The sequence below is a fragment of the Pimephales promelas genome, chromosome 12, assembly GCF_988280905.1.
Source record: "Pimephales promelas chromosome 12, fPimPro1.hap1.1, whole genome shotgun sequence".
NCBI classification, from domain to species: domain Eukaryota; kingdom Metazoa; phylum Chordata; class Actinopteri; order Cypriniformes; family Leuciscidae; genus Pimephales; species Pimephales promelas.
The window spans coordinates 13,894,111-13,907,068 of record NC_142780.1 but is presented as its reverse complement, the minus strand read 5'-3'; the positions used below and the strand labels follow the sequence as shown (position 1 = coordinate 13,907,068).

Here is a 12,958-nt window from a genome sequence, read left to right as displayed (position 1 = left end):
ATAAAAACAGTCCATTTCGTGTTTACAGACAGGAGCCATCTTGGAAAATAGTCCCCGAACGACGTTCAGAAGTTCACTGAACTTCATACAGTTGAGCTCACTCAGCATGACGTTCGTGGTTTGAATAGTCGTGACTGTTTTCCAAGATGGCTCCCGTCTGTATACGCGAAGTGAACTGTTTTTATAAAATATCTTCTTATTAAACGGTCTGTACACTTACAAAGTTCTCAATGCTTCGTTTTGCGTGTGTGGAGCCTCATTATGTTACTGTGTTAGTGTGGGGCTGTTTTGAGCCTTGTTAGTGGTATAAAATAGCAATTTCTTTTTACTTATTATATGCCCCCATTACCAGCGTTATACGCTAAACAGTTTTTAGAGATAAAACTCTTTACATTCGATTATCATGAAAACAAATCTCAGATAACGGTTGACTAGGTACTGATGTTTTATTAGACCAAAGGTTCATTTTGCGCCGGAGTTCTCCTTTAAATCTGTTCAACTATTGTAGTTAGACTCACCCTGAGAAGAAGAATAAAAAAATGGACTCTAATGGACTTTACCAGGGTACATGTGAACACTTTAGAGGAGCTGGAAAGGAAATGACTCTCTGATGAATCTGCCTTTCTGTTATCACACCCATTTGGAGCGATTTAACAGAGGGAGTGGTCAGACAGGCGTTACTTGCAGTTTGTCTTTGACTGATTCCAGGCCCTGATACCTCTACCACACACAGATCTGAGACTGACAATGCAGTCTTGAAGTACTTAGAAGAAGGGCTGACTGTAGGCTTGAACAGTGTTGTGTAGTCCCAAATAAAACAGTCGGTGAAGTGTTGGAGGGAAGGGATCGTTTGCCAAGGATTTGTCTTTGCAGACCTGAAGAAAATGCAGATAGAAAGTACATTGACAGTCTGTATTGAAGAATAGAGCTTCACAGTGGATGCAGTATTTATGCATATTCTATGTTTAATGTATTTTATATTATGAGAATGTATAATTGTGCACAGGAGTTTGGTTTGGGTCTTTTTCTGTCTTTTGGTTTGAATCATTTCAATGTCTATTGAACATTTGATAATGCACCTTAATGCTTCACAATACCGTTTTATCTAGGAAAACAATCAACCCCACGACAAGCTAATATCACTAGAAAGCTTGAGCTAAACTCACAGTTGTCCTCTCAAAGTCCACATTTCAGGATTTGCTTTGGCACTGATATGAAAAATATTTTACTGGTTTTGGTCACACAAGGTTTTTACAGTGTTTCTAAACTTTATGGATTATTTGTGAGTGCCAGAAGTTACCTAGATTCACATTTAATTCGAGTCCTACAGTAAATAGAATAAGATTAACAATGCCCTGATTAACATTTTTACATTTTATAATACATTTTTATCGCCTCTCTTGAAGGATGTCGGGTCTATATAATGAAGTTACTTTTCTAAAAACTAATATTGCACACAATGTTTGTATTCATTTCATCTGCTCTGTATGATGCATCTTCTTTTATAGTTTTGAGGTTCTGAATTTCATAAACCATAAACTGGTCTTGGATCAGTTCTCAGTGGCTTAATCTCACAGTTGGCTTGTGTAGTTTTCTGGGATCTTCACAATTCAGGCCTCTTTCAATTATGTTTCTGTTATTTATTCATTTGTGTTTATGGTCTCAAGATGGAAAAATAACTGCCTTTCTCTGACCAACACTTAATACTAATCTATTCTTACAGGCTAGAAACCACAGTAAAACATCATGACTTAAATGAATTAACTTTTGACCTGACAATGCGTAATGCGAATGAAAGAAAGACCGTAAACGCATGTGTGCGGGCAAACAGAGACCGATATACTTTACGCTTTGGTTTATGTAGGGCTTTGTCCAGTCTTTGTATTAATACAGTGAAACAGATATTTGCACAAGAGACACATCAAATTACATGCTGGCAACTCTGACACTAAATAGACCGACCAACCTACTGCAATATGAACATTTCCGCCAATGTATTTCAGTGATTGTATTTATTAAGAAATGTCTTGTTTTTCTTTTGACCTTGTATGTAATTTGAATTCTCTTATGTACCGTAGATGATTGTATGTATTACATAATCTTTAGTATGTATTTTATTTTGGGTCTGCGGGAAGTTCTTGACAATATAAACCATTTTTGTATTTTATGTGTTTGTGTCCAAGGTAAATATTCCTATTCATTCTAAATCTGTGAAAGCTCTTCCTCGGCTTTCCTACTTGTGAATGTCTGGCGGTGTCAGGAACAACACTGGCAACCGTAAGTGCTTTGAGGACTATATTTTTACCTGGCCTTTATAAAACGTGTATATAATATGTATATAAGCAAGTCACGGAAATGCCTTTTTCTTGTGTGGTGTTTGCAGCCTGTTTCTCCTACCATCTTTCAGTGATGTGGTGATTCTGTTTTTTCACATTGTATTTCTGATTTAAAAAGAATAAAATATTTTCCAACCCATTGCTGTGGTTTTTTAAAAAAAAAATTTTTTTTTATCCCAAACCAATGCATTAACTAACATTAACAATGAGGAATATATTTGTTACAGTATTTATCTTTAACGTTAGTTAACTAACAATAAAGTTGTATAAAACTCCACTGATGACTGGAGTTGTGGTGCTGAAAATTTAGCTTTACCATCAGTAATAAATTATATTTTAAAATGTATATTAAAATGGAAAACAGGTATTTTAAATTGTAATAATATTCCATTACTATTATTACTATTTTAGTACTGTAATACTGTTTTTTTTAAGTCAGTTTAATGTGACCTGATGTCTTCTGTGATGAGTCTGAAAATGCCCTGATGATAGTAAGAAATGTTTTTTGATCACCAAAACAGCATAAACCAATGCATTAACTAACATATTAGGAATTAGGACTAACAATTAGGAATATAGGCTATTTGTTGCAGTATTTATCTTTAATGTTACTTAACTAACAATAAAGTTGTATAAAAATATAGCATATTAGCTCAAGTTCATTTTAACTTATTAATAAATGTTGAAATTAAGATTAATAATGTTTTATTTTATTTTTTGTTAATTGATAATAATGCAGTTAACGAATGTGTTTATAAATGTTACCAAAATTACAATGAATTCTAGTCAGCACTCAGCACACGCTGCATTTGCAATTGAAATGAAAACCTATTTGAGAAACTAATACATATTTTTTTTATGAAAAGTAGTTGGTGTCAGTTGAACTACATTTCCCATGATTCCCATCAGCGCTACTTTAACCAACAAGGGTACATTTACGTGCTTACGTCACGTAGAGCGACATAACGTTTTCAAGATGGTGCTTGAAAGTACTATGGTCTGGTAAGAAAAATTACTTTATATTCTTCAAACATCAGATGTAGTTTGATAAACGTGATGTGTTTGAAATATTACGCAATTGTGCAGTGAAGTGTTGTGAATTGGAGTTGAGAGAGCGGTTGTGTTGAACAGAATGACAGATGTGCGGTTTTCCTTAGTCATGATGGAACCTCAGCTTGTTAAACAGCTTCTCTGTGTTGACATGATGTTATGAGGGAAAAACCTTAGAAAGCTCATAGATGCGATTGCAAGGTTGTCTGAGTTGTCCTTAAATTAATTCGTTTTGAAAATTGGTTTGTTGGTTTTAAATTCTTGTAACTAACGTTGGTTTTAAAATCCTTATTTTTACTTTCAATTTGCTAGCATAATAAACTCTAGTCTGGATGGCGTCCTCAGCCTTTTTAATTAACAATATTCCATATTTAAATATTAAATAAAACTACGCGTATGTGCAGAATTATGCTTCGTATGTTGACTGGATATATATATATATATATATATATATATATATATATATATATTTCTATATATGTGTGTGTGTGTGTGTGTTTATTATTTCTAGTGTGGACAACAGTGAATATATGCGCAATGGAGACTTCTTACCTACCAGACTTCAGGCCCAGCAAGACGCTGTCAACATCATCTGTCATTCAAAAACTCGGAGTAACCCAGAAAACAACGTGGGGCTCATCACTATGGCCAAGTAGGATGGCATATACTTTTTTATACTTTATTTATTTTACTAACAAATATAATTTTATTGTGTATGAGAGAATCTATAGAAGAGATCCACTGTGTGTGTTTCAGTAACTGTGAGGTCCTGACCACACTGACCCCTGACACGGGCCGGATCCTGTCGAAGCTTCATGCCGTTCAGCCCATAGGAGTCATCTGCTTCTGTACAGGCATCAGAGTAGCACATGTGAGTGGGTCGGATCGCATCACATTTCAATTTGATTTATTTTTAGAATTTATTTTGTATAAATGTTTCTTTTTATTTTGCCACTAACCGTACGTTCACACCGCCGCTGACTTGAGCTTCCAAAGCGGAAGTCATTCATTTTAAATGGACGCTGGCGTTTCTCAGCTGCAAGGAGCATCAAATCCATCAGTGTCGCATTTTGAGCGTCAACCAGAAAGTTGAAAGAACTTTATGGTAATGAGCTGTGACGCGGTTCAGCAACAAGCAGCGGTAAAACGCCAGCAACCAATCGGAATGTAGACGTCATTCGCGCTGGCTGATTCCGGAGAAACATACAATGTAAACTTTCGTTCCTACCAAAACATTAGTTCCGAGAAAATGGAAGAGAAGCTAATAATCGCCGTTGCTGGGTTTCCTACTGGTTTCGTATCAATTATGACATGACATTGTCTGCTTATTTAAAATATTTGCGAACGCTCGTTTAAAAGCGGGAATGCAATTCATTTGCTCACGGTGACACCAATTTGACTGCAAATAATAATAGCTAACTATTATTTTTACCGACCAAATGTAACCAAAACAGTTATAAAAATGCTGTCATTATAAAAGTTTTCTTCAATGAATTGCTTGTTTTTTTTCTGTTTATTACATTTCATGTTGTGACACTTTTATTCTCTGTCGTCAGAGCGTTGAAAGTGTCCAAAGCGTCAAGCTTCCCCGTACTTTTTGACAAGGGTCCTTGACAGGGCGGCTAGAGCTTCTTTGACGCTCGAGTCGGCAGCGGTGTGAACGTACAGTTAGATCCACAATTGTAACCATGAATTCTTGCACCAAAAATGGTCATAATTTACTTTACTTTGACATAATTTACTTTTTTCTGATCCTTAGAATGAAATTGTTTGATTTTTGCTAGTGTAACTTTCAAATTTGTATGAACATCCTTTTTAGTTTCATATGAACCATTTGCATGTGAAATGAGTAACAATATCAAACCTCAGAAGGTTACAGAAATGTGAAGTTAATGTTTCTAATTTCAAAAGATTATATATTAGAGCCCGACCGATAAAGGATTTTGAAGGCGGATACCGATACAAATATTTTGGGGTTTTAAAATCTGATATTCCGATATATCGGCAGATATTATTTTTTGTTAAATATTGTTGGATTTCACACACGTGTAAAAGAAAAGCTAACTTTTCTGCACAAGATACGTTTGATACTTTTTCTCTATGTCTAAATGTTCACTCCTCGCAAGTATAACTTGCATTTTACAATGTAGGGACTGTAACTAGAGATCTGCTAGTTATAAATACAGTAATCATTACTTTATTTAGGCAGAAAAAGTTCATTGTGGTTTCCAAGCTCATTAATGTTAACGTTAGCGGTCTTCCACTGATGATAGTGGCATTAGCTTGCTTTGTGGTTAGCTAGTCTATGATGAGCCATAATTTAGCAATAGATAACATCATACTGCAAATTGTAAAACATACATTGTCAATATAACAGGCCAAGGAGAGAACATTGAAACATCTTTCGTCCGTTTTTATTTTATTTTAAAAACTGCCGATACCGATATTTTGGAAAATGCCTAATATCGGCCGATAATATCGGTCCGGCTCTATTATTTATTTATATATACGTGTATATATATATATATATATATATATATATATATATATACATGTATGTATGTGTATATACTTATATGCTTATACTTTTTTTTATTTTATTTTTTTTATATAACTTTTTCTTAATGTCCTCTGTCTGTACGCTTATATTTCTCTCTCTGCTCTTCACTGTTTCACAGCTGGCATTAAAACACAGACAGGGAAAGAACCATAAGATGAGGATCATTGCTTTTGTGGGAAGCCCTGTGGAGGACCAGGAGAAAGATGTGAGAAAATGTGTTTTTTCTTCTTCATACATCTTGGATATAAACATTCCCCTATGATTTTGAATTGAAAAAAGGCCAATATAATGTGTCAGTGACCTTCTCATTCGACCTTCTCGACCTGTCTCTCTCTCAGTTGGTGAAAATGGCAAAACGTTTAAAGAAGGAAAAAGTCAGCGTTGACATTGTTAACTTTGGAGAAGAGGTACACGTTTATTCTGAGGAAATGTTCTTTACCACAGTCCTCCAGAAATTTCTTCTTTTGCCATGTCATTTACTTTAGTTTTTTTTTTTTGTCTTTTAGGAGGTCAACACGGATAAGCTGACCGTGTTTGTAAACACCCTAAATGGAAAGGAGGGTGTAGGCTCTCACCTGGTAACGGTGCCTCCGGGCCCGAGCCTGGCAGATGCTCTTCTGTCCTCTCCTATCATGGCTGGTGAGGGTGGCACCATCATTGGCCTGGGTACCAGTGACTTTGAGTTTGGAGTGGACCCCAGCGCAGACCCTGAGCTCGCTCTGGTTAGTAGCACACAGGACAAACTTCTCTGCTAGAAATGCTCCAGATTATAACTGTTTGTGTCTCTATTCCAGGCTCTGCGTGTGTCGATGGAGGAGCAGAGACAGAGGCAGGAGGAGGAAGCTCGCAGGGTAACAGTGGCTTCAGCTGCGGAGGTCGGAGTCTCATCACCCACTGCAGATGGTGAGAGAAGGAGGGACATTTTAAATGAGGATTGGACCACATGGGGTTTGTGGACGCATGTAGCTGTGGGTTTTTGGTTTAAGTGGAGCCCCTAAAAGGACATGGTGATAGAAAAAAATCTAGGGATGGGAAGAAAATGTTTTAATGCTTGTGCTTTTCAGCAAAGTGGTTAACAAAAAGGTTAATTTCTCAAGGCTCCATTTGCTCACAATACAATTTAAAACTAGCAGATCCGTTACATATGACCTGATGTGATCTGTGATGCACTGTATTTTGCACCAGTTAAGGCTTAGAAATAACACAGAATAATCTATGTATATGAATATAATGTGTACTTTCTGGTGGTATATAATGATTGTATAACATAACTGTTATAAACGTTTTGGCTTGAAATGAATGGGGCTATCAAATGTGTGTAAATGAATTATTTGGTCATGATAGGCAGGAGGGGCAATAAAATTATTCTAAAATTGGAAAGTGGCTGGTTTTAAACCTTAGGTTTATATATCTGTAATGTCGCGGCAATATTCAAACCGCAACCTGAACCAATCAGGCCGAAGCAAGGCTTCTGACGTCGTCAATTAAGTTTTTGGTCTAAAGAAGTTACGTTTTTGGTCTTTTGGTCAACATTTTTGGTAAACATTTATTTATTTATGATACATTATTCATTCACAAAGAAAATTGGTGTCCTTAAAGGTTGGAGTTTTCCTCATTTTTCTAATTTAGGCATTAAGATCAATATCCAAAAGATGATTTTTTTATTCCTCTTTTTAGGCAACTTTAGCATGGGTGCCAAAACATATTCACACCACTGTATTTGTTGAGTTGTGTATAAGGACAGATTCTCTATGCTCTAAATTGACGAGTGAAAACGTATGTATTTTAACCGTATAAGATTGTTTTATGAGAAGTCAGTGTTTAATGTGACCTGATGTCTTCTGTGTGTGTGTTAGAGTCTGAAAATGCCCTGCTGAAGATGTCGACGGCTCCTGCTCTGCCCGATTTCAGCCGCATGACGGAGGATGAACAGATTGCATACGCCCTACAGATGTCCATGCAAGGAGGAGGTCAGGCAGGATTACTCTTCATAATTTCTTGTTTTTGGTGTTCTTAGTCACCACCCTCCTTTTATATGATTTGTTTTATACAACCATACGTTTGTCTTTGTGCACAGAGTTTGGCTGTTCAGAGGCCATGGATGTGGAAACAAGTGCAGCTGCCGACAGTGAAGCTCCTAAGGTGCGTTTCACAGCTCTTTTCCTCCAACCAGATCTGCTTTCTTACAGAGATGAGATGAGAATTAGATTAGATCGAACACAGTCAAAAGCAGCTGCAATTTTTTCATTCCCATCATTCAAAAGCCATTGCTAAATGTGATAAAGCGAGTCAAAACCACACAAAACAGAATCACGGAAATAATACATGTTATTAGATTTGTGAGTAGAATGCAACGCCATATATTAGGACTGCAGCTATCGATCAATTTATTATTTCGTACAGAGTATTGTCACAACTAATAATTATTATTATTAGTTGTTGGCTACGGCATGATCAAATCCTTGTTTAACCCAGGTGCTCTTCGTTTCGGAGTCACACTTGTTATCTTCCCGGTCAAAAGTGACCGGACACCTAAAAATTACATTTCCTCCATCCCAGTAAAACCAATGCAATTTATTTTTCTTCTATAATATTTATTCCTTGTAATTTAGTATTTTGAGAGAATTTGATTGAATTTATTAATATTTATGCAATATTTATGGTCTATTATTGCCATGGAAAAATATATATATTTTTCTGTATATATATAATTTTTTTCAAAAAAATATTAATGCAGTATTTTAGTTTAACCTGTTAACTGTCACCCCCCCTTTTTTGAATAGACATGAAAATGCACATTTCGAACTTAAATGGTTGTAATTCAAGAATGCTTTGGAATATAGACATATGATTGGTCTTGTTTTAAAGAAGACATCTGGCAGATTTTTGTAGAAGTGAAATAAATTAAGAAAGTGAAACAGAAAAAAAGTTATAGAGGTTTGAGTTTATGGAAATGTACAATGGAAATATATTAATTATTCATATTTTACATAAAATATATATTTTCAAAACCTGGGCTACTCTAAAACTGCAGAAAAATCAAAGCCAAAAATCTGAACAAGTTGTGTTTCAAATTTTAGGTTGATATCTCAAAAAATGAGCTTTCAGTAAGATTTTGTTTGAGCGCAGTACCAAACTTTTTCACTAGGGCACAATCAGACTCCATTACTGCCCATATAAGGGCGTCTGCATTTCCATTCGTGTTTTGAGTGATATGAACCATTATTTTCACAATTTTCATACAATTTCTGAAGTAGAGATCCTATTCAGAAGTAGCATGGGAAGTTTGGCAGATTTTGATATGAATTGAACCTCTAAGAAACACATACAAAGAACACGCATGTAAGTCATAGCTAGCTGCCACGTCACAAATGGTGAATTTATTATTTTTTTCTTGATATTTCAAACTTTTCAGAACTTTTTTTCCCAAAATAATTGAATGGATTCTATCTTTTGAACTTTTGGCATAAAAAAAAGTGAGGTATCTACCATTTTTTCATGATTTTTCATGTTTACTGCTATTTTAAAATAAAGGTCTGAACACGCCTTATAAGTATGAAAATATTATTGTTTTATATTGATAAATTATGGCTCCTCTGTAATATATTTTGAAAATCAGTCACCAAATATGGAAACTAGAGATTGTAAGCTTTCAAATGATATATAGTTTGTCAATATTATTTAAGGTATTTACTAAGATATTATTGTTTTAAAAATATAGTGGCAAACGTCCCACCTGTGGGACGGTGACAGTTAAGTGGTTAACATAGTCTAGGCCTTCAGAAAAAAAAAATATTTTTTGAAGAAAATTAGCACCATCTGGTTACAGTATAGAGAAAATCGTAGAATCATGGTGTAACCACTAGATGGCATGTACAGCTCTCTATGGAGAAGCATGTGAATTCTTTTTTTTTGGTAGATTTGAATATATAGTTGAAACAATCTCAAAAACTATTTCTTATTAAAAAATGTTTAAAAATAAATAAATACAAATTTGTGAATTTTTGTGTTTGTCAATTTCCCATTCATTTCCTATGGGGGTCATTTTTGCATGCTTGGATCATGACCTCAATTTTTTTTTGTATTCACATACATAATGCCATAAAAGTCACCAAGTTTCATAACATTCCGATGAAGCTGTGATTTTTAAAAATTCAAAACAGAAAATTTTTCGGTCAGAAATGACCGAAGAGCACCTGAGGATTAATATTAGCCATACGACATTTAATTGTTTGGTTGGTTTGGTTCATGGCTAACTCTTAAACAAAGACTATTAAAGTCCCTATAAAAAAAAAGAATGCGGAAAATACCTTTGGAACAAAGGCCATTGAACAAGTTAGCGGGCACTGTTGCAATCTAGATTAAAAATATGCAAAAAAGACAGTAATTCAGTATGCAGATGTTACAATGATATCACTGACAACAGAAGTCAAAGGAAGATTTAGGTTTATGCCAGTTCTGCCAAGAGAACCTGAAGCTAAACTTAAATTTGAGATGGAACTGTTATGTGTCTGAGGAAGCAGATAATCTATACCATGTGCATAGGATAATTAAAGTAATTACATATTAATTAGGTACTGCCTTAAATTTGTCACATGGTAAATGCATAATCATATACAACCTGGCACAATGTCATGAAAGTGTCCAACTGAAACTCTTTGTGTTCTGTAGGAGGATGAGGAGGATTACGATGTGATGCAGGATCCAGACTTTCTGCAGAGTGTGCTGGAGAACCTTCCCGGAGTCGACCCCAACAATGAAGCCATCCGTAATGCCATGGGCTCTCTGGCGTCCCAGAACAGAACTAAACCACCCGAGGGCAAGAAAGAGGATGAGAAGAAATAGAGAAACGGTCCAGAGGACAAGGCCATTTCCAACTGGATGATGGATAGAGATGAACACAATGCATATCACTGATTTAAAACAGCAAGAATAATGATTTAATAAGAGTTTTCCTAACATTTGTTTGATGGAGGAACAACAGAACAGACTAACAACAAAGTTTATTGACAGAAAAGAATATCCATGAAACACTTCTTACGTGTAATGGTGAATGATCATCTTCATTTTTTCCTTTTAAGTAACATCTGACATATTTAGTGGAGCAGAAAAATGTTGACCCACTACTTCAAATAGTAGTGCTCACTTCAGTGTTTATTTGCTAGATAGGTTACGTATGTTATGCCACCTAACTATAATTTCTCTTGTGGTTTTTGGATGACTTCTTGTAATGGTTTCTTTGTCAATTTTGTATCACTATTTTCAGTTCTTTTTTAAATAAAGGGCTTTGTTATGGTCAAGGGAATCTAAAGATAGTAGTTGTGATCTTTTTTTTGAAGGTGTAAACCACTGAAGTTGTTTTTCTGTGAAAATAGGCAAAAAATATCATAATTCTTTGATTTAGGTTCAGTTGCATGTGATTCACAACTGAACACTTTGTTGACTAACTTGGCCAAATAGAGACTGACAAATTACTTTTGAACTTTTCGAGTCTGCATTTCATCTACTAATGGGATCATTGTGCTATATAATATGTTATGCAGCATTTTTATTAAATAATTAGTTAACCGCTGCCTCATAAAGCCCAGATTGGACTAAGTGCATGGATGCAGGGGTGATGTCAGAATATTTGCCTGATGTTTGACTGTCCCCTTGTTTCACAGATGAGTAAAATTAAGTTCCCTTTCGTAGTCACTTCGAGTTACGTCAGAAGTGACGGAGATTGGGGGATTTCGCATAGAAAGCCAATCCTCTTCGAGTATTTAAACACGAGCCAATGGCATGCAATGCCTTGGGGCTGCGGAAATTTGCATAGCGTACTCCGCCCTACTCCGTGAGTATAAAAGGAGGAAGTGAACGCAACCGCAGTATGTTTTCGCTTCGGAGCCAAGAGAACCTCTTCACTCCTAAAAGCTGATTCAAGACTCTTCGAGAACGAGCGTCCTCTTCAGTGTTGGTGTGACGGCGGTACCCAGCGAGATTTTGCATTGCCTGCGATCTGAGCAGTGGTCTGCCAGACTTTGCACTTCTCCCTGGTAGCTTCAGCGCTGAAAGAGTGAATTTCTCCTTTCTCATAAAAGTGAAAGTGAAAGAGCTGCACGCGGCACGTCTTTTTAAAGATGGTTCGCCCGTGCCCTTCTGGATGTGGTAGATTTCTGTCATCATCTGATGGTCACGAACGCTGCTTTGTATGCCTGGGCATTCAGCATGCAGCAGCAGCGTTCGTGGATGACTCATGTTCCTTCTGTGGGAGCATGACCATCTCCACACTGAGGTCGAGGCTCAATGAACTCACTAGAGTGAGAGCCCCGGTCCCCCCTACTCGATCGGCTTCCTTCACGGAAGGGGGCCCGTCGACCCGGGGACCCGGCGATCTAACGGTGACGGTGTGGGATAAAGCCCCGACGATTCCTCGGGCCACACCTCCCGCCTCAGTGCGTGAGCCAGCGAGCGCTAGCGCGACTCGGTCGGTTGTCTCTTCGGCGGCACCGGCTGCTTCGAGCAGCGCTCCAGATGATGATGTGATGTCTATCACAGCATCACTAGGCGGGCTTGAGTCCTCGGGAGTCCATCGACTACCGTTCAAAATGCTCACGGCCAAACGCATTTTCGAATGTGTTCGGTATCAGGATTGGTTTGCAGCGATCGACCTGAAGGACGCGTACTTCCATGTGTCCATCTTACCTCGACACAGACCGTTTCTTCGGTTTGCCTTCGAGGGCCAGGCATATCAGTACGCCGTTCTCCCATTCGGGTTAGCTCTGTCCCCTCGCGTCTTCACGAAGATCGTCGAGGCAGCCCTTGTTCCCCTTCGCGAACACGGGGTTCGCATCCTGAATTATCTCGACGACTGGCTGATACTAGCACACTCTCGAGCTCAGCTTTGCGAACACAGAGACTTGGTGCTCCGGCACCTAGCCCGTTTGGGCCTTCGGGTCAACCGGGAAAAGAGCAAACTTTGCCCCGTGCAGAGGATCTCTTTTCTCGGCATGGAGATAGACTCGGTCGCCAT

The 12,958-nt window shown here is 37.2% G+C and overlaps 1 protein-coding gene across 1 annotated transcript; it reads left to right on the top strand.

Moving 5' to 3' along the window:
- The first annotated feature begins 3,243 nt into the window (after positions 1 to 3,243).
- Positions 3,244 to 11,261, top strand: psmd4b (proteasome 26S subunit ubiquitin receptor, non-ATPase 4b). The gene is made up of 10 exons (XM_039694428.2): positions 3,244 to 3,338; positions 3,898 to 4,038; positions 4,143 to 4,257; positions 6,065 to 6,151; positions 6,285 to 6,353; positions 6,453 to 6,668; positions 6,741 to 6,849; positions 7,803 to 7,916; positions 8,024 to 8,088; positions 10,618 to 11,261. The coding sequence occupies exons 1-10, from the start codon at positions 3,313 to 3,315 to the stop codon at positions 10,789 to 10,791; spliced, it is 1,116 nt and encodes a 371-aa protein (XP_039550362.1). The 5' UTR covers positions 3,244 to 3,312; the 3' UTR covers positions 10,792 to 11,261.
- The last annotated feature ends 1,697 nt before the right edge of the window (positions 11,262 to 12,958 follow it).

Bases quoted from the DNA above. Each gene is read 5' to 3' on its own strand.
- psmd4b (XM_039694428.2), top strand. From the start codon at position 3,313: ATGGTGCTTGAAAGTACTATGGTCTG. The intron at 3,339-3,897 runs GTAAGAAAAATT...TATTATTTCTAG, and splicing joins CTTGAAAGTACTATGGTCTG to TGTGGACAACAGTGAATATA. The intron at 8,089-10,617 runs GTGCGTTTCACA...TGTGTTCTGTAG, and splicing joins CCGACAGTGAAGCTCCTAAG to GAGGATGAGGAGGATTACGA.